The 22,303-nt window shown below is 45.7% G+C and overlaps 5 protein-coding genes and 2 long non-coding RNA genes across 13 annotated transcripts; 6 read left to right on the forward strand and 1 right to left on the reverse strand.

The window, feature by feature from the left end:
- Positions 1-545: 545 nt before the first annotated feature.
- Positions 546-3,137, forward strand: LOC136193537 (uncharacterized). Of its 3 annotated transcripts, none has more exons than XR_010671372.1 (8): positions 546-758; positions 839-1,012; positions 1,076-1,194; positions 1,243-1,348; positions 1,404-1,513; positions 1,568-1,684; positions 1,739-1,794; positions 3,052-3,137. It is a non-coding gene; the product is annotated as an uncharacterized lncRNA (long non-coding RNA). The 3 variants fall into 3 exon arrangements; XR_010671371.1 differs by having other exon boundaries at positions 1,076-1,190; XR_010671373.1 differs by having other exon boundaries at positions 839-976; positions 1,076-1,190.
- Positions 3,138-3,448: 311 nt separating this feature from the next.
- Positions 3,449-5,416, forward strand: LOC136193535 (probable serine/threonine-protein kinase DDB_G0281745). The gene is made up of 7 exons (XM_065982449.1): positions 3,449-3,579; positions 3,625-3,846; positions 3,907-3,936; positions 3,993-4,107; positions 4,153-4,209; positions 4,261-4,416; positions 4,533-5,416. The coding sequence occupies exons 2-7, from the start codon at positions 3,634-3,636 to the stop codon at positions 5,351-5,353; spliced, it is 1,392 nt and encodes a 463-aa protein (XP_065838521.1). The 5' UTR covers positions 3,449-3,579; positions 3,625-3,633; the 3' UTR covers positions 5,354-5,416.
- Positions 5,159-11,116, forward strand: LOC136193536 (programmed cell death 6-interacting protein-like). The gene is given in 23 exon segments (XM_065982450.1): positions 5,159-5,297; positions 5,449-5,721; positions 5,791-5,845; positions 5,910-5,958; positions 6,027-6,154; positions 6,220-6,367; positions 6,426-6,535; positions 6,587-6,703; positions 6,744-6,809; positions 6,867-7,153; positions 7,202-7,379; positions 7,442-7,663; positions 7,727-7,783; positions 7,835-7,934; positions 7,992-8,140; positions 8,193-8,318; positions 8,379-8,473; positions 8,682-9,189; positions 9,421-9,470; positions 9,520-9,631; positions 9,680-9,736; positions 9,789-9,945; positions 10,169-11,116. Coding segments are annotated over 17 exon segments (2,514 nt in total). The 5' UTR covers positions 5,159-5,297; positions 5,449-5,512; the 3' UTR covers positions 9,100-9,189; positions 9,421-9,470; positions 9,520-9,631; positions 9,680-9,736; positions 9,789-9,945; positions 10,169-11,116.
- On the forward strand, positions 9,909-11,277 carry LOC136193984 (probable serine/threonine-protein kinase DDB_G0281745). The gene is made up of 4 exons (XM_065982994.1): positions 9,909-9,945; positions 10,169-10,912; positions 11,084-11,143; positions 11,213-11,277. Exons 1-4 carry the CDS (start codon positions 9,909-9,911, stop codon positions 11,275-11,277), a joined length of 906 nt encoding a protein of 301 aa, XP_065839066.1.
- A 1,155-nt stretch (positions 11,278-12,432) lies between these two features.
- Positions 12,433-16,701, forward strand: LOC136193616 (ankyrin repeat, PH and SEC7 domain containing protein secG-like). 4 transcript variants are annotated; one of them, XM_065982535.1, is made up of 17 exons: positions 12,433-12,506; positions 12,559-12,694; positions 12,751-12,883; positions 12,942-13,046; positions 13,105-13,209; positions 13,278-13,379; positions 13,430-13,523; positions 13,573-13,689; positions 13,744-13,866; positions 13,916-14,017; positions 14,073-14,180; positions 14,230-14,295; positions 14,343-14,859; positions 14,916-14,968; positions 15,018-15,212; positions 15,262-16,098; positions 16,149-16,701. In XM_065982535.1, the coding sequence occupies exons 13-16, from the start codon at positions 14,379-14,381 to the stop codon at positions 15,337-15,339; spliced, it is 807 nt and encodes a 268-aa protein (XP_065838607.1). In that variant the 5' UTR covers positions 12,433-12,506; positions 12,559-12,694; positions 12,751-12,883; positions 12,942-13,046; positions 13,105-13,209; positions 13,278-13,379; positions 13,430-13,523; positions 13,573-13,689; positions 13,744-13,866; positions 13,916-14,017; positions 14,073-14,180; positions 14,230-14,295; positions 14,343-14,378; the 3' UTR covers positions 15,340-16,098; positions 16,149-16,701. The 4 variants fall into 4 exon arrangements, with proteins under 4 accessions (XP_065838607.1, XP_065838604.1, XP_065838605.1 ...); XM_065982532.1 differs by having other exon boundaries at positions 13,437-13,523; positions 14,900-14,968; XM_065982533.1 differs by having other exon boundaries at positions 13,437-13,523.
- A 22-nt stretch (positions 16,702-16,723) lies between these two features.
- LOC136193618 (uncharacterized) lies at positions 16,724-18,518 on the forward strand. Of its 2 annotated transcripts, XR_010671396.1 has the most exons (8): positions 16,724-16,845; positions 16,897-16,993; positions 17,038-17,094; positions 17,209-17,317; positions 17,383-17,507; positions 17,574-17,638; positions 17,712-18,001; positions 18,054-18,518. It is a non-coding gene; the product is annotated as an uncharacterized lncRNA (long non-coding RNA). The 2 variants fall into 2 exon arrangements; XR_010671395.1 differs by having other exon boundaries at positions 17,209-17,507.
- Positions 18,519-19,017: 499 nt separating this feature from the next.
- LOC136193617 (uncharacterized) lies at positions 19,018-20,378 on the reverse strand. The gene is made up of 4 exons (XM_065982536.1): positions 20,047-20,378; positions 19,860-19,996; positions 19,466-19,810; positions 19,018-19,412 (listed from the first exon to the last, which is right to left on the reverse strand). Exons 1-4 carry the CDS (start codon positions 20,111-20,113, stop codon positions 19,176-19,178), a joined length of 786 nt encoding a protein of 261 aa, XP_065838608.1. The 5' UTR covers positions 20,114-20,378; the 3' UTR covers positions 19,018-19,175.
- Between the last annotated feature and the right edge of the window lie 1,925 nt (positions 20,379-22,303).

Here is a 22,303-nt window from a genome sequence, read left to right on the forward strand (position 1 = left end):
CATTGTTGTTCTTGACGAAACAGCAATAGGCCAACTGTTGATGCTAAGCGCTTTTTTTGACCAAGAAGACATCCAAATAGTATCGACAAATTTTTTAAAAAAAGACGCCATGATTGAATTAGTTGTCGGAGAGGTTTTTCAGAGTATGGGCATCTTTGGAGTGTAGGAACTGTACTAAAACCAAGGTTCTCTCTTCTAATTATCTATCCCTGCTCATGCAGCGGCGTCGGAATTAATAAAGAAGCGGCCGAGTGAAAATTTTTTAGGGAGCATGGTCATTACGCTAAAATAAAGAACGTTTAGTCACATTAGATATATCCTTTTCCACTTTCCTTCGATGCTTTTGTAATTTTACAAAAAATTAGCCTAGTTCTGTGCCTTTTTTTAGTACATGTACTGCGTCTGAAATGCGTTAAGCCTTTAATTAAAAAAAAGTAGGAGGGGCGCGCGCGGGGAAGGGGGGAGAGGGGACCCCCCTGCTGCTGAAAAACAAAGGTGCGTCAAATCACGTGATGACGGATGTTTTCGCGTACGGGTGTCTAACGGCGACAACGTCATCGCTCACCCAATGTCTTCCCGTTTCGGTGCCGCTAAAGAAGATGGACGCCGTCGACGTGCGCAAACCGATCGAGAAGTTCGTCTCAACGACGTTTACGGACGAAAATGCAGTCGCGTTGGAGGAATTCTCGAAAATGCACGAATCGTCCGTCCTGCGAACTCTCGATCGTCACGAATCGGGCCTCGAGCCGCTGTTTAAGGTAGCCGTCGCCACGAAAAGCTTGCCCGAGCTCCTTTTTTTACGCTATGCTAAGCTTTTTCCTGTTATTTCTTTTCGTAGATACTACGATCAGCTATCAGCTATGGAAGCCAAATTACTCATATCGGAGAGTGACGTAAAGACGACGCTACCTCACGTGGTTTTATGTGACGTCATAAGTATTCGCTGGGCGTTGAAGGTGCAATTGAAATTTACGTGGTACGAAAGCTGTCTTCTCTGGACAGCCAAAGCAATGTATAAAATAGACAGGATCCTCTAGATGTTAGTGTCAGTGAGACTTTTCATTTTCCTCGTTAGCTCTTTATAGTGGGCCTTTGGAATCAACATTCCTTTCAGTATTATGTAGCAGCTTTGTATAGTCTAATAGCAAAGATTCAGAACTCTGAAAGCGACTAAGGACTGAATGCAGCATGCAAGTGAAAAAATATCATCAATTATTTAATTAATATAAATTTTCTCTCTAGAGTGTTGCTGGCATTTTTCGTTAGATGAAGGATCTCGTCTGCGTTCAAATGTTGAGCGTTCCGCAGCCTGATCTGAGTTTCAAGAGCCTCTACAAGACAAAATTGGGTAACCGCCAAGAGAGTCAAGGAAGGGGGGGCTTCTACTACTACCATACATATAGATCAGATGAAGAATCCTATTTGCGCTAAGGTTTCTGCTCAGACAGGGGATTTGTACGCCGAAGCAGCTCAGCTCATTGGTGATCCAGCTGTGGCAAAATGATGAGACACAGTAGGGGGAGTGATGCTTGGAGAAAGGGCTCATCTGAATGAATTATGTTACAAGGATTTTAGAGCGATTGTACCCGCGAAGCATTCGTATTTCTTGGGCATAGCAAAATTTCATCAGGGGCAAGAATGTAAGGGCAATGTGAAACACGGAGAATCTCTAGCAAATAATAGGGTAAATATAAGGGGGCGTGTACTTGTTCCAGATTAAATAAATGTTGATTGCTAGGTTAGCTTGCCTATGGCTATGCTGCTAAGAAGGGAGAAACGTTCTTTCAACCTGGAGTAAGTTTGATAAAATAAGATTATATATTCGTACTTAAGACTATACAGAAAAGTAACGGGAAGTAAAATTTTTCTTCCGCCCTTATGCATTTACTCCCAGTCCTCCTAGTAATCCTACAGATCATGAGTGTATGAGGATGAGTAGAAGAAGCACGTTGATTGAGTATGAGTATGAACACTCATGCACGCCAGCTCACTCCTCATGCACGTCCTCGTTCTCTTCCTACACCTACCCGTGCACGTGATCCTACCCGTGCACGTGATTGTACTTATACTACTCCTACTCATGCACGTGTTTCTTAGACTCCTACTCGTATTTCTTAGAAAACTCCTACTCATGTCTTAGAAACTCGTTATCGTAATTCTATTTCTTAGAAACTCCCACTCATGCACGTGCTTCTTATCGTATTTCTTAGAAACTCCTACTCATTCACGTGAGTTTTAATTATACCACTCCCACTCATGCGCGTGCTTCTACTCACCTCCTACTCATGCACGTGATTGAACTAATGCTACTCCTACTCATGCACGTGCTTGAACGCATCTCTTGACACGTGCTGGGTACTCCTACTCCTACTCCTACTTACACTTACACCATCCCGTTTTCGACGTCGTGCACACGATTCTGATGCTCACACTCCCATGCTCATCCTCGTGACCATGGCCGTACTCATTCTAATGCTTATGCACTCTCGTACCGCAAATCTCAAAAAAATTTTCTCGACTTATGTGACAGAAAAACGCGGCTTTTTTGAGACTGATGGTCGCATTACTCTCTAAACGGTCGGATTGCACTCGGATTTGCTGCACGCTAAAAGAAACGCAGTGAAATGTTTTACACGAGTCGATATACAGCTGTTTCTTCCATGATAGAACGAGAAAGTTGTATTGCTTTTATTCGAAAGCGTCTTTTTATTCGAAGGCGCCTTTTATTTGGCATTTTACGGTATCGACACACGAGCTCCTACCCATACGCGCCTACGCGACTCGTGCAGGGCTCGTGCACGCCGCGTGCTTTCACTCCTACGAGACGCGTGCTTCACCCCTACGAGACACGTGCTTTCACTCCTACGAGACGCGTGCTCCTACTCCTACGAGACACGCGCTAAAACTCCTACAAGACTCGATCGCCCTTCTAATCATGCACATATCGTTCTCATTCTCATCATTCGCATTTATCGTACCGTTGCACTCCCGCTCATGCTCGTGTTTCTGCTCATTGTCGCTGTCATCCTCTTAACGATACCATTTCTTCAGGAAGTTTTTAATCGGATTCGCCGAGAGCTGTCCCAAGCCGAGAACAACAACAACAACGTCATCTACAGCAAATTGATTCCGTCTCCCCATCATGTGAATCCGATCGGTCGAGCGGCCCTCGCCAAGGCGACGCCGCTCGCCTTTCCCGCGTCATCAAAGAGTCCGGGTCTGTTCGCCGGAATCGTTCCAAAGACGATTCAGGACGCCGTGGCGCGGTACGAGTCGCAGCGAGAGGCACTCGTGCAGGCGGCTGTCGGAAAACTTAGGGAGGCCACTCAAACGTTCAACGGGTAGGACGCCGATGTCTATTGTAGGCAGAATATTCTTACGCGTCACTCTTTTTTTATTAGGACTTTGTCGAGTCTCAATTTGCGTGCGGCTATCAAAGACACGTGGGGCGACGAGCTTCCGGCTTTGCTGCTGGCCAAAGCCGAGGCAGTTCGTCGCAGTGGAGGTGTCGACTGGGTGACGTCGCTTCTGCGGGAGCTGCCCGAATTGCAGCAGAGAAACAGAGGAGTGCTCACCGAGGTTCTAAATTAGGAGCAAACCAGTGAGTGTAATGATTCATTATAGACGATTCGTATGATGGCTGAAGTGGAGCAAGGCGACACGGCGATGAGAGAGAGATTTCAGGATAAATGGACGCGTCGTCCTTCGGCTGATCTTTTCAAAGAACACCGAGCCGAGATTGCGAAGTACGAGGCTATACTAGCAAACGCAACGCAAGCCGATGGAATCGTGAGAGCAAAGTACGATACCCACGTGAACGGCATGACGATTCTCAGCAAATCAGAAGTAAGTGCTGTATAATAATTATAAAAGTCACGAGGGCAATTAATTTCTTATTTTCTTTAGTCGAGCACCGATAATTCCGTTCAAGAAAGGGTTTGTTTATAGCGAGCTTCCGATCGAATTTGCATGGAATGACGTACTGTGCCTAGGAGTCAATGACAATGATTCGTGCTTTAGCAGGAAAAGAAGAAGCAGTGAAACGCCTTAAAGCGTTTTCTAGGCGTCTTCTCGCTCGGTCACAAGAAGCGGAGAAAGCTCTCATTGGTATGATATACGTGAAATGACGTAACCTGAATGAATTCTTTATAGTTGCGCGAAGAAAGGCCGACGAGGCACTGGCTTTGGCCCAATTGGCGCAGGAACGTGGTAAGCAACTCTTCCTTTTGTTGTACAACCAGGTCGAATTTTATTTTGCAGCCGACCGCCGTGAAGGCACCGTAGCCGAATTACGAGCTCTATGTCAGGAGAAAGAGAGCCGTCTAAGCAGTGCGGAAGAGCAGGACGACCTTCTTCGCATTCCTTTAGCTGACGTCAAGATGACCAAAATTGAGCTTGGAGGAGGCGCCTACGGAGGTATGTTCAAACTACTGTACATGCACGCACGTATATACATTGTGTTCTTGTTGTCAAAGCACGTTCGCCATATGCCAGACTATACGTATGCTAACACGGTACTTGTTTCCACGTAGAGGTAAAAGTTGGCTATTGGCGTGGATGTCCCGTTGCAGTGAAAACGTTCTTCAATTGTCTCGACACCGAGTACTACCTCAATCTCTTCAAACAGGAGATTACCATCGGCACTCGAGCTCGTCATTTCAACATTGTCTTCCTATACGGCGTAACGACGGTGAACGGTACGCCGCTTCGAATCATCACCGAGCTTCTTGAAGGCTCTTTGTCTGACGTCATCAAGGCATCTATTTGTTGCAAGGAGCCGCTCTCTCTAAGGGAGCAAATCGATCTGGCGTCGGGGATGACAGCCGGAATCAGCTATCTTCATCAGCTGGGACCCAACGGTATTTTGCACGGAGACGTTCGATCAACAAATGTTGTCGTGACGTCACTTATGGAGGCGAAAATTTGCGATTTGGGCGCGGCTCGCTTTGCCCAAGTCTCACTCTCGGCAGGTCCGTTAAGCGCCGAATATCTAGCTCCAGAACGAAGCCCGGAAAAAGGTATGCCCAACACGAAGATGGCCGACGTGTACAGCTTGGGTGTTACTGTGATTGAATTGATGATTGGACAGCATCCGGTTGTGAGTCGTCGAATTGAACAGGCGTTGAAAGTGGCACATCCTCACGTGCGGCAGATGTGTCTTCGACTGATTGAAAAGGATCCGAGCGCGAGGCCGGGTGGAGACGGGTGTATGGCCGTATTGGAACGAATTCAAGAGTCACGCGCTTATAACGAGTGCTTTGCAAAAAGAATGGTGAAGGGAAAGTTTCACGGAGAAGGTAAGGTGAGTCTGGTTTTAGGGCCTTGGGCGCCGCGTCGCATTGTGCAGAGTTAATTTTTTTATGTTTCTGTGATATTCATTGTTACTGATTATATTTTTTCCTTCTTCTTTTACGTCATATAATTTAATTCTTTCCGTATGTTAATTAGGCCGCGGTATCACGTGAAAGACGACGGTGTTCTCTTTGTCTCCATCAGAGATAATAGAGTCCCCATGGATCGAATTGTTTTCATTTCTGTTCCTTTGAAGAAGTCAGACGTCGTCGACGTGTCAGAACCGATCGAGAAGTTTTTCGCGACGACGTTGGGCACGTCGTTCACAGACGAAAATCGAAGCGCCGTTGAGGAATTCGCAAAAATGCGCAAATCGGCCGTGTTCCGAACTCTCGATCGTCACGAATCGAGCCTTGAGCTACTTTTTAAGTAAGTCGTACGGAGTATTCTGCACGGGCCTCCTTTAATTGACACTTATGCTACGTTTTTCTCTCGTAGATACTACATACAGCTATCAGCTTTGGAAGCCAAATTGCCTATATCGGAGAGTGGCGTAAGTTGTGCTCACTTACGTCGGTTTGTGTCGCGTCAGAAGTCTTTGCTTGGCGCTATTATAGGTGCGATTAAAATTCACGTGGTACGCCGCGTTTGTGAAGACGGCAATATGTATGAGATGGATTCCTGTAGATAAAATCAGATTTTCAGACTTTCATTTTATTTTATTCTACTTTCAGCTCTTTATAGCAGTGCTTTTGAGAGAATCAACGTTCTATTCAACATAGCAGCTTTGTATAGTCAAATAGCGAAGGCCCAGGACCCTGAAAGCAGGGAAGGACTGGACGCGGCCTGCACACAGTTTCAGGTAAAACTATGATAATTTTATTTGGTTGATAATGATTCTAAATAATAAAACAAATTTATTTCTAGAGTGCTGCTGGCATTTTTCGTCACGTGAAGGATCTTATCTACTCTCGATATTTTCCGCTGTCCGATCTGAGTTCCAAGAGCCTCTATGCTCTGTCCGCAGTTATGCTCGCTCAAGCTCAGGAGAGTCTTTATCACAAGATGATATTGGGTAAAGAGAAAAAATCAATAAATCATTAGAAGTAAGTTATTATTTCTATGATGTATAGATCAGATGAAGAATTCTATTTACGCTACAGTCGCCGCTCAGACGGGGGATTTGTACGCCAACGCAGCTTGGCTCATTGCTGATCCAGCAGTGGCAAAGCAATAGGACATAGTATGCGATGCGCCAAAGAAAAAGGCTAATCAATCTAGAACACTTTATTAGCATTTTAAAGCAATTGTAACTGCGAAGAAATGGTACTTCTTGGGCATGGCAGAATTTCATCAGGCGCAGGAATGCAAAAGCAATGCCAAACACGGTGAATCTATTGCAAGATATAAGGTAAAGATCAATAGGCGTGTATGTCTTTTGAGCGTGATAGGGGTTTTTAGCTTACGGCTCCGTGAAGGACGCTGCTAAGGAAGGAAAAACGTTCTTTCGTCCTGGGGTAAGTTGGATTTAAGCTAGTAACATCTAATAAATAATCACGGAATAAATAATCTAGGATGTTCTCAATCGGATCGGTCGAGAGTTATCCCAAGCCGAAAAGGACAACAACGTCATCTACAACGAATTGATTCCGGCTTCCCATCATATTAATCCCATCGGTCGAGCGGCCCTCGTCAAGGCGACACCGCTCGCCTTTCCCGCGTCAGCGAAGAGTCTGGATCTGGTAGCCAGAATCGTTCCAAAGACGATTCACGACGCCGTGGCGCGATACGAGTCGCAGCGAGAGGCACTCGTGCAGGCGGAAGTTGGAAAACTGAGAGCGGCCACTCAAATGTTGAACGGGTAAGACGCCGATATGCATGTCTAGTGAATATTCTCGCTTTTTATTAGGAATTTGTCGAGTCTTAATTTGCCTGCGGCCATCGAAGATACATCGGGCGACGAGCTTCCGGCTTCGCTTCTGGGGAAAGCCGAGGCCGTTCGCAGCAGTGGAGTTGTCGATCGGGTGACGTCGCTTCTGCGAGAGCTGCCCGAATTGCAGCAGAGAACCAAAGGAGTTCTCACCGAGGTTAGGAAAACGAAGAGCGAACCGGCGAGGTAATTAATTTATTATTTATTTATTTATTTTAGACGAGTCGTATGATGGCTGAGGAGGAGCAAGGCGACACGGCCATGAGGGAGAGATTTCGGGATGAATGGCAGCGTCGTCCTTCGGCCGATCTCTTCAAAGAACATCGAGCGGAGATTGCAAAGTATGACGCAATACTAACAAGCGCCACGCAAGCCGACGGAATCGTGCGAGCAAAGTACGATACCCACGTGAACGGCATGACGCTTCTCAGCAAATCGGAAGTGAGTAGTATTAATTAATTAATGTGACAATGTCACGTGTACAATTAATTATTGATTTGTTAGGCGGAATTGATCCAGTCCGTTCCCAAGAGATCGTCTGGCGGCTCGTCGGATTCGAGGGTTTGTCATTTTCTATCGTCACATGATCATTTTGTTATTGTTCTTCATTAGGTGGTTGCCGAGTTGAAGGGTTTGATGGAACGAGTCAATAGTCTGAAGGCTCCGCGTGAGACGATTGAAGCGTCTCTTCGCGACGCCACAGTCGATATATGTACGTATACGTATGATCGTAGGGGAATTATTATGTCAATTATTTATCTTCTTGCAGCGGCGCGATTTATGTCGGCTCTGGAAGCAGATCAAACTGTCGCAGACGAAAGCATCTCCGAAGCCCAGCTCAGCGAGACGTACGGTCCATTGCAACAGCAAGTTGCCGACAGCGTAGCCCAGCAGCAAACTCTCGTTGAAAGCATCAATGTGGGATGCCAATATAATAATGAATTTATTTCTAGTTTCAAAGTCTTTTTAGGCGGCTCATCAGCGTTTTATTTCCGGAGGCGGAGCCGCCAGCGCTAGGGAAGGCGTTCTCAAGGACTTGGCCGCCGCTCACGACGCTTTTATGGAACTGAAAGAGAATCTTCAAGAAGGAGCTAAGGTACTGTAGATTATTAATGTAATGCGATGGTTTGATTAATCGTATGTGGGCGTTCTTTAGTTATACGGCGATTTGACGCGACTGCTTCTCAAGTCCCAGTCGAAAGTGAGCGACCTGATCTTCGCTCGAAACACGGAGAAAGACGACTACGTCAAGTGAGTATTGGCACGTGATATTTACAGATATAGCCAGTCATAAATTACCTTAGTATTGGAACTCAGTTTAGAATAAGCTTCTTCTGCATTATGAAAAGATTTTAGAATACGCGTAGTCTTTGGCCAAACCAAACGAGTTTCTGTTGTAGTTATTAGAACTTTCACTGCACGATGGTATTTTTTCTCTCTTTCTCCCCCCTTTGCCCAGAGAGCTGCAGAGAGTGCTGGCAAAGTCCGACCCTCCTCCTCCTCCTCTGTCCAGAGAAGCGCCACAACCGGCGCCAAGGGACCCTCCACCGAGACCGGCACCGAGAGAAGCGCCCAGACCGACGCCGAGAAAACCCCCCGAGAGACCGCCGCCCCGGCAGCAACAACCCCAACCCGTCGCCGCCGCGGCACCTCCACCTCCTCAGGCCGCATCTGCTCCGCCTCCGGCCTACGCTCCGCAGGCGCCGCTCGGCTACGGTCAAGCACCGCCTCCACAGGGGAGCTACTATCAGACGAATCCCTATGCTCCCTATCCCGTCGCGCCTACGTATGGAGGAGCTCCGCCGCAGGGTTCCTATCCCGGCTATCAAGGCTACCAGGGCGGCGCCGTCACCGGATTATCCTCCGCCGCGGCATAGATATCAGTATCCGCCTCAGCGGCCCCCAGTGCCACAAGAATCACCGAGGCCGGCGCCGGCGCTAAACGCGGAAAAAGACGAATACTTTAAGTGAGTAGTGGGACGTGCACTCACGCCGATTGCACATATCTTTAGGCATACAGCCATAAATATCCCTGTTAGTTTCCGCACTAGGATCTGTAGTGTACCAATTACACGAGAGACTCTGAAAAAATCGTAGTAGCTTTTACTATACACTATGGGAGAGAATACGCGCCGTAAAGTTTTGCTAGCCAAGCTGGTTTGACAATATGTATCTCTTTGTGTTTCTTTCTTTGCAAGATTGCTCGAGAAAAAAGGAGAAAGTCAGAAAAAAAAATGACCATTTGGAGGTCCACGATCTTCCGATAGAAATTTCATGGAACGATGTTCTGTACCTAGGAATTGATTACAACAATTCGGGCTTCAGGGATAAAAGAAGATGAAGAGAAACTTGAATCATTTTCTAGGCGTCTTCTCGCTTGGTCACAAGAAGATAATGAGGCTCTTATTGGTATTACATTTGTGCAATGACGTTATCGACCTGAATAAAAATCATTAGTTGCACGAAGAGAGGCCGAAGAGGCCCAGGCTTCAGCCCAAACGGCAAAGGAGCGTGGTAAGCAACTCTTCCTTTATTTGTACAACCGAGTTAAACTTTTATTTTAAAGCTGACCGCTGTGAAGGCACTGTAGCCGAATTACGAGCTCTTTGTCAGGAAAAAAGAGAAACGACTGAACTGTGCGAAGGAGCAGGACGAACTTCTTCACATTCCTTTAGCTGACGTCAAGATGACCACATTTCGGCTTGGAGGAGGCGCCTACGGAGGTAAGTTCCTGCAAAATGATATCTTGGGCGCGAACGCATATACAACTACTGTGCTTTACATTTTTTGCTGCACAAATGCGCCAAGAAGTCACGGAACGTGCATTTACAACTATATCACAATTTGTAGAACACTCTCTCATTTCACGCTAAGACTTATCTACGCATAAGAGAGCGCACCCTAAGTAATATGCTATATGCTAATACGGTACTCGCTTTTATTTAGAGGTAAAAGTTGGCTACTGGCGCGGATGTCCCGTCGCAGTGAAAACGTTCTTCGAATGTCTCAACAGCGAGTACAACCTCGATCTCTTCAAACAGGAGATCGCCATAGGCACTCGAGCCCGTCATTTCAACATCGTTTTCTTATACGGCGTAACGATTGTGAACGGTACGCCAATTCGAATCGTTACCGAGCTTCTCGAAGGCTCTCTGTCTGACGTCATTGAAGCATCTGATCGTTGCAAGCAGCCACTCTGTTTAAGGGAACAAATCGATCTTGCGTCGGGGATGACAGCTGGAATCAGCTATCTTCATGAGCTCGGACACGACGTTATTTTTCACGGAGACATTCGATCAAGGAATGTTGTCGTGTCGTCACTTATGGAGGCAAACATTTGCGATTTGGGCGCGGCTCGCTTTGCCAAAGTCTTAGTCTCGGCAGGTCCGCTAAGTCCCGAATATTTGGCTCCGGAACGAAAAGGTTGCCTTGTGCACAACACGAAGATGGCCGACGTCTACAGCTTGGGTGTTACTGTGATTGAATTGATGATTGGACAGCATCCGGTTGCGAATCGTCGAATTAAACAGGCGTTGAAAGTGACTTATCCTGACGTGAAGCAGATGTGTCTTCGACTGATTGAGGAGGATCCGAGCGCGAGGCCGGGTGCAGACGAGTGTTTGGCCGTATTAGAACGAATTCAAGAGTCGCGCGCTTATAGCGAGTGCGTTGCAAAAAGAATGGTGAAAGGTGCATTTCGTGGAGAAGGAAAGATAGGCCTGGTGTTAGGCCCTTGGGCGCAGCGTCGCTTGGTGCGGAATTACTTGTATTGTTACTTTTCGTGCTTGCCATTAACTACTACAAATGTCCTTTTTTTTATTCAAAGACGCGGCTTTACGGATAATCGTCTCTCTTTTTTAGATCAGATGTTTGAAACGGTTATTCCCATTCTTATACGGGCTTTCAGAACTGTGCCCAATCGTTTTTTGGTCCTTTCCTCTGCCCTTGTGCGTTTTCTTTCTCGGAGAATCGCGTGAATTTGTCTCTTAGCTTCTACTGATCTGTTTTGGGCGATGGGTACCGTATTTGACCGATTTAAAGCCGGGCTCAAATAAACGCCGGGTCTCGCTAAACATCAAACTATTGTATGCACATTTGCAAGAATTAGGGCACAAGGAACAAAAAAGGTTTGAGTTTGACCCGCCGGAAGGAAATAGACGCCCGGCGTTTATTCGGTCAAATACCGTATGTCTCTAAGTCTTACTCGATCGTGCTCCTTTTTCGAAGTTCTTTTAATGCTAGTCTCCGCTAGGCCATGTCTTCGCCTTAATTAAGGCCCGTTCACATTAGCTAACGCTAGGCTTGCGTCCGTACAGCGTCAGCGTCAATAGCGTTCACAGTATAGAACGCTGACGCTGACGCTCGCCCATGCGTCCGTCCAGCGTCCAGCGCAGCGTTCGTAATTCCCAGGTCTCCAGCTTCTCTCCCAGGGAGAAGTTTAGGGGGTTAGGAGAGGCCTTGGGCTACGGCTACACGATGCCCGACGGCGTGATTCTCTGCGCCGTCGATAGGGATTACGTAACGAGAACGATGTTTGGCACTTCTGTCTGACAAATAACGCGTTCTGTAGGTTCGTTATGAATAGCACGGATAGCGAGCTCTCGCGGTCTGAGTCCTTCGATATTCAAATTGAAAAACGAATAAGACGCCGGGCCCCGGTCCGGGACTTCAAGTTGGTCGTCCAATAATTAATGAAATTTAATAAATTAATTATTACATATGAATTAAGTGTTGCGATTAGTATAGAAAATGCGTTCGCCTCCATCACAAGGGATGTCTCGCTTTCTGCCGTCGTTATCACGACATCACAGTCATGGATGAACACCTCCTACGTACGTGGTTATCCTCACCAAATCAACTTGAACACTTGTCCGGTTTTGCCAAACCATATTTTGTGAAACTAAATTTGAAGAGCGGTGCGTCGATTAGATTTCCCGTTTCCTCGCTCTGATTTAGATGCCGGGAACTGCACGGCTACGTTGTTGCTTTCTCCAATAATAATTGCCCTTCGTCGCAATTGTGATCAACGTACTGTACAAGTATATATCGGCGCCGGTCGTCTCAGTTGATCTGTGCCGAGTCCCGGCGAGCACGGCGGCAGAGAATCAGACGCCGTATAGAAAGTGCGTACTTACATAAATCATCTATCTAAAACGCGGGCATTGATTGGTCATAGGGGAATAAATATCACTGAGTGCGCATGCGTTTGTCATTCTTGTCCTTCTATGTTGCGATGGGTTCGTTCTCCTCGAGAGAAGACGTGGAGCTCGAGCGACTGTGGCGTGTATGCTATCATGGAGCGAAAAACATTGTTATTAGCTTACCGTCTTTGACAGAGGGTACGTCGGAAGGAACTCGAAAAGTATACCGGTATCTTCTGCCCTTGATCGATTGGCCGGGCTAATTGAGAAGAGGAATCACGATAAATTGTGTCATATTCTTTCTCCGGAAAAGAGATCTCGATTTGAGGAGGTATCGCGTTCGATCTCTCGTTCCTGGTTCTAAGCTGCACATCTCTTTTTCGTTAGTTTGATCGTGGCTTGTCATTACTTCACTATGTGGCGGGAAGGCAGTTTGAGACGGAAAAAGAAGCCGATGATTGGCTCAGCTGTGCGCTTAATTAAGCACAAAAATCAACACATTGATATTGCACCAGAAGGGGTATTATATAAATACATGTACGTTTTGGATTGGTTAGATATATGCTACGGGCATGCAGTTTGATACACTCCGCCCACTTCACTACGCCTGTGAGTGGGGAAGTATATTTGGCGTTCAATGGCTCGTCCGTCACGGTGCAAAAGTTAACCTTAGAGTCAGCAGAGTATGATTTGAAATCGATTTAAAGGGTTCCTTACTCATCTACCATCACTCTTGTTTAGAATGGACGTACGCCTTATTCTTTTGCCTGTGCGAATTCAGTTCACACAATGGAGAAAATGCTCTATCTTGAAGAACTCGGCTACAATTTGTCATCACATGACATTGTAACAGAATTGCTATCAACACTGTGCTACCAATAACTTTGATTGATTGATTGATTGACTGGTAATAGGTTTGGGCAGCTTCTAATGAATTCTTGTCTTCTGAAAAGGCTCATAAGATTTTTCATTATCTTGTGAATGAAAAGGGACTAAGCGTCAACTCCATCAATAATGTGATAACTGATGTGCTCTTCTTTGCTACATGTGCAATATTATATTACAGTATGTAGTATAAGAACACTCCTCTGCATCTTGGGAGCGTTTTTGGAGTGGAATGGCTCGTAAAACACAATGCCGCTATCAATAGCGTCAACAAGGTTAGAAGGCGTCACTTGTGACACTTTTATTCTTACTTCATCTCTTCAGTTCGGCATAACGCCTTTCATGTATGCGTGTTCTAGTACCGTCGATCGTTCCAAGAAAGTTCGCTACTTGGATCAAAAAGGAGCTGACCAGGGAGCTGACTGTCAAGCAAATGATCACGTATGATGTTGTTCATTTGCTACAAAGTCGGTGAACAACTGTCTATTTTTTCAGGAAGGGAAGACGGCTTTGTTTTATGCCATCACTAACGACTTCATGTGCGAAGATGACAAAATGAAAGATGTTCTTGAATATCTTGTTATTACAAAAGGCATTGATATCAATTCTGTTGATAAGGTGGCAATTATTTATGTTGCACATAGTTTGGGCGAGAAATACGTTTTAGGGCGGAAGAACACCCTTTTTGTACGAATTTGAACTTCGTTTTTCTTTTTTCGTAATTCATCAACTAATTTAATTAGGAGCCAATGTTTCTGCCACAGATAAGGCGAGTCATAATTTTCATTATTGATTTTGTTCGTTATTTATGCAAATCTTTGCAGAACAAACAGAATGCCTTGCATATAGTTTCACAGAGCTATTACAAGGTAGACAAGACAATTATTGATCTATTGATTGAGAAGGGTGTTGACATCACGTGCCAAGACAAGGTGACATTTTTTGTTTAAAACTAGAAAGATTTATGAACTTGATCTTTAGTTTGGGAAGGCGCCTCATCAGGTGGCATCCAACGGTGAAAGGAGAGCTCTCCTTCGACAGTATTACGTACGCCGTCATTTTCATTCGGTTTCCGTACGTATTTAGTGTAATAGGATGCCGCCCGATTTTCTGTTCTTCAACAACGAGAAATGGTTCGTCCTGATTCGATGAAAGTCTGCGTTGTTGGAGATGAAATGGCGGGAAAGACGACGTTCGTCAATTCTCTTCTCCAACTTGGTTGTCCCCCACCCAAAGAAGAAGATCGTACACACGGCGTTGCAATTTACAACTGTCAAATTCCGGGAGTAGGCAAAGGATCGACGTGGGACTTCGGTGCCCAGCCGACATTCCACAGCGCACACGGTCTCTTCTTTCAAAAGACCAATACAATTTTCTGCCTTGTTCTTCCGATTCAAGAAAAGATTTATCCAGATACGGTTCGTCGTCTTCTAAAAGAAGGACTGTATTGGTGTGCGTTTTCTAAGGCTGCGATGCGAACGCTTCTGACTCACTCAAAGTCACGCATTTCCCTTGTCGTAATCTTTAATCTCATTGCTTTTAATGAGAACGAAGAACTTGAAATAAGATTTCTGAAAGAAGTCGGGCAATGTCTTCAGGAAGAATTTGAAGGTACGTTTCAAATTTCACACATGTTTAAAATGGATTGCAGCAAGAGCCATTCAAAGCGCATGAACGTCTGCCGAAAAGTACTGAAAAAATTCGCGAAGAGATCCTTGAGGTACTGAAAATAGAAGACTAAAATTGACGCAATCATTTCTTGGCACTAGAAAGCTGACGATGTTCCCAAACTATGCCAAGCCATTGAAAACCATTTTACTCTTCCTGATGGCAGGAGAAGGAGCCCATTGGCATATTTCTTGGCGGCTGATGAGTTTGAGAAGTGGGTCGCTGAAGAAGTTGGCATCAAATTGGCTGAGGACGAGAAAAAAGTAGCTGTTGAGTATCTCGACTCCTGCGGAATAGTATGTTAATTTGTCTTTAATTTGTTTTGTATTACATTTTCACATTTAGATTATCAATCTTGGTCGTCAAATTTGTGTTCGGTCCTCTTCTCGCTCCTTCCAAATTTGTTTTCGGCATGCCTCGTGAAAACTCAGGCAAGGCGTCAAAAGAAGACATCGCGTCAGCTCTACGAATGTTTATAAGTTATCTTAAGCGAAATGGCGCTCCATCTCCGTTTGTTGTGTTAGCCGACGACGCAATTGAAGTTCTTCTGTACCTGGAACTGTGCTATCCAGTAGAAGGCAAGCTGGAGTGTATCAGATTACAGCTCTTCTTGACGATGCGATTCCTGCCGACGTTTGGTGTAAAGATTGCTCGATGGACGTGTATCGTGGGCAACGATACGAGTGTACCCGCTCCAACGACATCATCTCGCCGTCTTCGTTCGTAATTCTTTAATGTCGTTGCTATCACATTCCAAACGTAAGCCACAAAGCTTGGAAGGACGGCGTCAAGTTAGTGAAAATCGCCGGTAGCAAAGTGATCCAGTGTCTCCTCACAATGGGCTTGAAGAAGGGACGCTATTGCATTGACGTCATCGTTCAATGGTCGAGCAGAGACCAATGTGAAACGGTGGCGAAGGAGTTCCTCGACGAACTAAAATCAATGATCGCTCAAGTGTGCGACGAAAGGAGCCCAGGAGTTATTGTCAACTGGTTCTATTTGGACAGTTCTCATCTCCAACAACTCAGCGAAGACGCGGCCATTTACTCGTCACGTGAAGTAGATCAAAAGTCACTGGCGACTGTTTTGATGACAGAATCTTTTCTGCGCGACCGGAAGGAGATATTTTTTGTTGTGTCAAAGACTTGGTGATAATTGTACCTGGGAAACGTTGCGCTCCAGGTATGCCGAAACGTTCTCTTCAAATTTTTACTATTATTTTTTCGTTTTAGGACTATTTCCTGCCGATAAAGAGCTGGTGTCCGACCATCTGTTTAGAGCCTGCGCAGCCGTCAACGGAGCAGATTGGGAAAGAATGAGTTTTGCCTTGGGTATTACCTCGGATGATCGTTTCAACATTAAGAAAAGCGGCAGTCTCGTCGAGATTCTTCGACTGAGCGTTCTGGAGCTCTGGAAAAAAACAGACAAAAGCGCCGACAGTAGGATTACTTCTTCAATTGCTTGGGATGGGAGCTGGCATTGGGCGATATGCCATCGAAACAGAACACGATGTTCTTTTTGGAAATCAATAGAGATTTCTCCCTTTTTGGCGTTATTTGTTATCGTTCTTCGACCTTTTTGTAGTTGCTCTTTTGAGTTTTTCCAGTATGTTTTCGCAAATTTTTTTTGGTACACACTGGGATAGCTAGTCGATGCAGCCATGCAGGGGCTACTGTAGGCTGGCGGACTGGCTGGCATAGACGAGGCAAATTTTTTGTGTAATTTTTGCTGCTTTTTATTTCTAGCAAACAAAATTCCGTGAGACGACTGTAGTTAATGAATCAATGCAGGTTATTTAGCGCGCTTTTGAACATTTCCTTCTTCGTTTCTTCTTTTGGTTTTCTTTCGATTTTGACGAAGAAAGGCGATGCCTAAGCGAAATCATCGCCTAGACAAGACGAACAGCAAGCGGAGATAGTCGTCAGCAATGTGAGGCCTTCTGGGAAGAAACAAGAGCAAAAACTCGAATCGCGATTTCAGGAAGAAGTCCTATCTGCACAATCGGCATTCAAAATGCACAATCGGCATTCAAAAAACCAAAAGGTTCCAAATCTATGGCTGCTTTCACGGAGAAAACGTAAGATTCTCACACAACTTGACGAGGCCCTAATTTGTTTATAGAAGCTCAAAATCGTATTGCAGACGCTAACATCTTATCCTCACCACAAGAGCGGCGAGGTATTGTTTGGTTTATGAACAGCATAGTCTATATCTGTTGTCAAACTACAATCGAACGGGACGGGTCGCGGTGCGTCGATTTTAAGCATGATTCTCTGCATGCTCTCGATATAGATGGCGTGAATCGATCCACCTCATGTCGGCTACGTTTATCGCGCTTTTGGGCCGTTCAAGGCCTTCTATTCAATCCGTCCGGCTGCGTAAGAGACGAGAAAACAATTCGGTATCGTTTCATCTATTTGTACCATTACGCGTCATTGGTCGTTTATGTTCTTCACGAAAGCGCAGCAGTATGGTCGATTGTAGAAGTGGCCATCTTAGGTCGATCGTTGATAGAGGGTCTGGGGCTCGAGAAACTAGGAATCCTCATAGCTCAGTTTTACGTGTACATCTTTCAATAAACGAACGATCAGGTTCGCTTGCGTTTCTTTGTCGCGTGACGTTGATTGTTTTTTTGGTCATAAATTTTTCATTGGTAGAGACGGGTTTTGTTATGTTTCTCGTATCGATTCGGAGCAAGCTATTCATGCGACGATGCACTTAGGTAAGAACGCTTTCGTCATGTCTCCTTAGAGGACCGAGCACATTTTGCTCCGTTGATGTCGGTGTTGATATAGCTCAATGAAACTAGACGAGAGGCAGTGGAGCATGGCCGGATGAGCCGAGCATGGTCGTCACTCGTTCTGCAGGCCTTTTTGATACCCCTGGAGAGTTTCTGAGTGGCGGGCTGGCTTGGACGTTGCATGTAACATGTGTCAATTAAATGAATCAATGCCGGTTATTTAGCGCGCTTTGACTCATTTTTGCTTTTCGCTTTCTTTTCGATTTTTACACAGAGAAGGCGATTGTCAAGCGAAATGCGACGTGACAACAAGACAAAGTACCAACGGAAGTACAGGTTGGAAAGGTGAGACCTCCTACGGAGAAACAAAAGCAAAACCTTTCATTCACGATGTTAGGAAGAAGTCCCTTGGCCACAATCGGGTTCCAGCTCAACAAAAAAGCCGAACGTATGGCCGCTTTCACGGAGAACGCGGATTCTCACACGAGGGCCTCCTTTGTGTTTGGAGCTCAGATCTATCGCTTTGGCATAAAGAATCTTAATGGGACACAGACGTCAGGCCTGCAGCGCCATCTACCACATGCACCCAGTCGTACGATGTCCAGATAGTTATATAACGGCACGTGACTGCGAGCCAATCAGGAGCGCTCATTAGAGTGGTGTATCTCGGTTATCCCACTCTTCCGGTCTATACACCACTCTTCCGGCCGATACACCACTCATCCGGGTTAAAAGTAGCAGATCGCGTTCGAATTCGCGCTCCTGATGGGCTCGCAATCGCGTCCCATTACATAAGCTAATTACACAACTACTAACGCTCGTGGGATACGCTATTTAGACCACTCGGGCGGGGGTCTGGCCCTCGGCTTCGCCTCGGGCCACAACCCCGCCCCTCGTGCTCTAAATAGCGTATCCCATTCGCCGTAGTTGTGTAACATATACATAGACGTCAGGATTTGTGTCGCAACAGGCATGCACATATGCAAGCAAATTAGGGTATGCATTCCAACTAGAATTCAACGCCGTCGCCGGAAGAGGTACCAAAGCGACCATACAGGTCTACTCAGCGCCAGCAGCAGCATCCAGCGTGATCCTTAATTGAAAACCGTCGCACAGAGCAACCAGCGGATTCCCGTCAAAGAAGCGTCGCAATCTCCTTACGCGGATGCGTAGTTGTGTTGCGTATAAAGAGAAGAGGGTGTGTGGGCCTTTTAATTAATTAAGTACGGGTTATTGATGCCGTCCTCTATCTGCAAAGTGTGTCTGCACCATGTACCCTAATGTATAATTCTGGTACTCACCGGCAGCGAATGACGACAGAACGTCAACAAACCAGCCTTCGCGTAAGAGAGAGCAACAACTGAATGCAAGACTTTGATTACCTCAACAACAAAAAGCACAGCAGCTAGTTGCATACAAGACAGACGCACAGCAGAATCGCACTACTGCCCAGCAAACTGCAAGAAAGACACCAACTTTGTTTTCGCAGCGAATGGATACATAAGTAACCCAAAGGCTGTCAACGAACAAAAACATATCCAATGGAGACTATGTTTTTGTTGCCGTTGTCTGCACCGCATGCGGCAACGTTTCCACAAGTATTGTTTGATGCACCTGGCAAGCACTGGTTGCCAACAAAGCCGCCAATTCCGAGCCAAGAGTCAGCAGATTTACAGTTATTCTCATTGTTGCCAAGTATCCCAATTCTCACGCGGCCCCTACTACCAGCAAGTTCTGAGCGGCAGTTGAATCCTTCCTATGAAAGCAACCATAATGTAGAAATCTGCATATGCACATTAAAATCCATACCCTGTTGCAATTGCGCTGAAGAGAAGAGTCTGGAACTAGAGTCTTCCAAGCTGATCGGCCAAGATCAGTAGGATGATGCTCGTCATTGCTCATGAGATCTTTCATAGAAGCGGCAGGCTGATCCAAGACCAGTTCGTTCAGCGTTTCTCCCGTTTTCAATAGAAGAAGAACTTCGTCAAAAGGTACTGTGTAATACGATTCGAGTTTGGCTTCGGTGTCGTCCAAGTCGACCTTTTCCGGATTGTAGACTTGTGAGTCTCCCCATAGACTGCTATCGTATGTGAATTTTATCGAATTGCCGTTCACTTTCATAATCAGAGTCCACCCGTCTGCGAGACAGTACGTCTAGAACATACGTTGCAAAAATTCTCAACAGAAAACCGAGCTGCTTTACAGAAAACGCGGATGACGAGGTCGAAGGCTGAATGCTGTGTATTCCAGGCTGGAATTGTGGATCCAATGCCAGCGTCAAGCACGAATGATTAATGCGTGGAGCGCGGCCGATGGAAGTTTTGTTCTTAGGCGCGAAACCTAACAAATGAAATTTTCAAATGCTGAAGCTGGGCGTTCTCTATTCTTACCTCGAATGCCGTGAGACGCAGAAACTGCGTTGAGAGAAAGGACGAGAAAGAAAAGCGTCTGTAGCATTTTAGCTATCTTGCTCACTGCTGCCGCTAGACTTTCGATGCGGCATGTGAGGAACTGAAAGCGAACCTCGCCTATATAGGGCTTTCTTTGATGTAAGTTGATTATTCTGTACAAATTAACAGATGACGGGAGTGGAAGTCATACTGAATCTCCATTTGTAAACACATCGATGTTATCGCCTACTTCACTATAACGCTAGTAGTCCCCTTTACGTGTGCAGTAATTAATAGACTAGCCCCTATACTATGTCCAATTGTTTTACCACTGCTGAATCAAATGAGCCAAGCTGCGTTGGCGTACTGATCCCCCCGTCTGAGCGGCGGCTGCCGCGCTAATGTCTTTATATTTGCATGATCTGCATATCATAACTTCCTTCACTTCCTTCGCTTCCTTCGCTTCCTTCACTTCCTTCTTTTATTTCTCTAACTTCCTTCAATTCTTTCGCTTCCTTCCCTTCCTTAGGAGCCTGCTATGGCGGCTCTTACTTGCGTGAGCCTGGATAACATGCAGGCTGCTTGTTTGTGGGACGTGGATATAAGGCGTGGGTTGCTATGGCGTCGGCTAATAAGCAGCTGGCTTCCCCAAACTTGGCTGCAGTCTCTGATTGGTCACTTAGAGTCATGTGATAAATAGACGTCATTGTAAGTGTTGGGAAAGACGTCAATCAGAGACTGCAGCCCAGTTTGGCGAAGCTCGCTGCTTATTGGCCGACGCAATAACCTACGCCCATCCACGCCTTATCCACGCCCCACAAACAAGCAGTGTTTCCAGCCTGTTATTGACACAAATATACCGCCATATCCAGGCTCACGCATGTATAACTGGCTGGATACGAGCCTATCACGTCGTTAATTCGCTTACTTCAGTTCCTTCAGTTGTTTCTTTACTTCCTCTACCTATCTAACTCCCGTTCAAAATTTCCACTCCCAGAATTAGAAGACGAGCTATAGATTTACTTAACGATGCGACAGAGAAAAAGCCCACTCAATCTTGAACACTTTATTAGCATTTCACAGCTATTGTAACCGCGAAGAAATAGTACTTCTCTTCTCTTCTTGGGCATGGCGAAACTTGGGCATTACCTCGGATGATAGTTTCAACATTTAAGAAAAGCGGCATGTATGCAGTCCCGTCGAGATTCTTCGACTCAGCGTTCTGGACCCCTAAAAAAAAACAAAAGCCCCGACAGTAGGATTACTTCTTCTTTTGCTTAGTAAGGGAGCTGGCATTGGGCGATATGCCATCGAAACAGAATGAGATGTCCTTTTTTGGAAATTTGAAACGGTACACAGGACGAAAGCTAGTGGATGCATGCAGCCAGACCCTTCTTCACCAAACTCTGGAGAAAGGCCTTGGGGAACGAGACTATAGACTCGATCTAGGCCGGTTGGCTGATGCCATGCACGACAAAACGAACAGCGAATGGAAATAGTCGTCAGCAATATGTGAGGCCTCCTGAGAGGAAACAAGAGCATAAACAGGAATCGCGATGCCAGAAAGAAGTCCTATCTGCACGATCGGCATTCAACAAACCAAAAGTCGCAGAATCTATGGCTGATTTCACGTAGGACTCTCACACAATTACGGTCCTCATTTGTGTTAGAAGCTCAAAATCTCATCGCAAACGCTATCTATCGCCTCCAACGCCATCGTTCTTCTGTCAGAGATTTAGTTATTATTTCCGGTTTCACTTCAGGTATTCGTTGTACGTGATCAACTTTTCTCTAAAACGTTTGTAACAGATTCTTTTCCCGCTGATGATCTGCGCTGATATCTGACAATCTGATCACAGCCTGCGCTCGCGTCAATGGGAAAATCTCGGCACTTGTCTTATCAGCTCAGACGATCTTGACTGCATTCGCAGACGCTTTCATCCACAACTGCGCTCGTATGGTCGAAGTGCTGGAACAATGCAAAATCACCTACAGTGGGTCAGCTTCTACGATGGTTTGAGGAGTTTGAGATTATCCGAAGGGCAATCAGTAGATATTTTTATTGTTCTTACTATTTTTTGACCTACATGTAATTCTGAGCGTTTGGCTGGCTGGCTTGAGCGTTGCCGATTTTTTATTTATGATTGTTGTATGTTTTTTGTCTTTAGAAGACGAAATTCAGTAAGACAAATGGCAACATGGGAAAATCGTCGCTCAACTAGATAATGATGGCCTTTTGTGAGCCATCATGTGATCC

Source organism: Oscarella lobularis, chromosome 12 (genome assembly GCF_947507565.1).
Source record: "Oscarella lobularis chromosome 12, ooOscLobu1.1, whole genome shotgun sequence".
Classification (NCBI taxonomy): Eukaryota; Metazoa; Porifera; class Homoscleromorpha; order Homosclerophorida; family Oscarellidae; genus Oscarella; species Oscarella lobularis.

Bases quoted from the DNA above. Each gene is read 5' to 3' on its own strand.
- LOC136193535 (XM_065982449.1), top strand. From the start codon at position 3,634: ATGATGGCTGAAGTGGAGCAAGGCGACACGGCGATGAGAGAGAGATTT. The intron at 3,937-3,992 runs GTTTGTTTATAG...TACTGTGCCTAG, and splicing joins ATAATTCCGTTCAAGAAAGG to GAGTCAATGACAATGATTCG. The intron at 4,108-4,152 runs GTATGATATACG...AATTCTTTATAG, and splicing joins AGCGGAGAAAGCTCTCATTG to TTGCGCGAAGAAAGGCCGAC.
- LOC136193984 (XM_065982994.1), top strand. From the start codon at position 9,909: ATGACCACATTTCGGCTTGGAGGAGGCGCCTACGGAG. The intron at 9,946-10,168 runs GTAAGTTCCTGC...GCTTTTATTTAG, and splicing joins TGGAGGAGGCGCCTACGGAG to AGGTAAAAGTTGGCTACTGG. The intron at 11,144-11,212 runs GTTTTTTGGTCC...TTTGTCTCTTAG, and splicing joins TTTCAGAACTGTGCCCAATC to CTTCTACTGATCTGTTTTGG.
- LOC136193616 (XM_065982531.1), top strand. From the start codon at position 12,779: ATGTGGCGGGAAGGCAGTTTGAGACGGAAAAAGAAGCCGATGATTGGC. The intron at 13,690-13,743 runs GTATGATGTTGT...CTATTTTTTCAG, and splicing joins ACTGTCAAGCAAATGATCAC to GAAGGGAAGACGGCTTTGTT. The intron at 13,867-13,915 runs GTGGCAATTATT...AATACGTTTTAG, and splicing joins ATATCAATTCTGTTGATAAG to GGCGGAAGAACACCCTTTTT.
- LOC136193617 (XM_065982536.1), bottom strand. From the start codon at position 20,113: ATGCTACAGACGCTTTTCTTTCTCGTCCTTTCTCTCAACGCAGTTTCT. The intron at 19,811-19,859 runs GTAAAGCAGCTC...CGTATGTTCTAG, and splicing joins CCTCGTCATCCGCGTTTTCT to ACGTACTGTCTCGCAGACGG. The intron at 19,413-19,465 runs GTATGGATTTTA...TTGCTTTCATAG, and splicing joins TTCAGCGCAATTGCAACAGG to GAAGGATTCAACTGCCGCTC.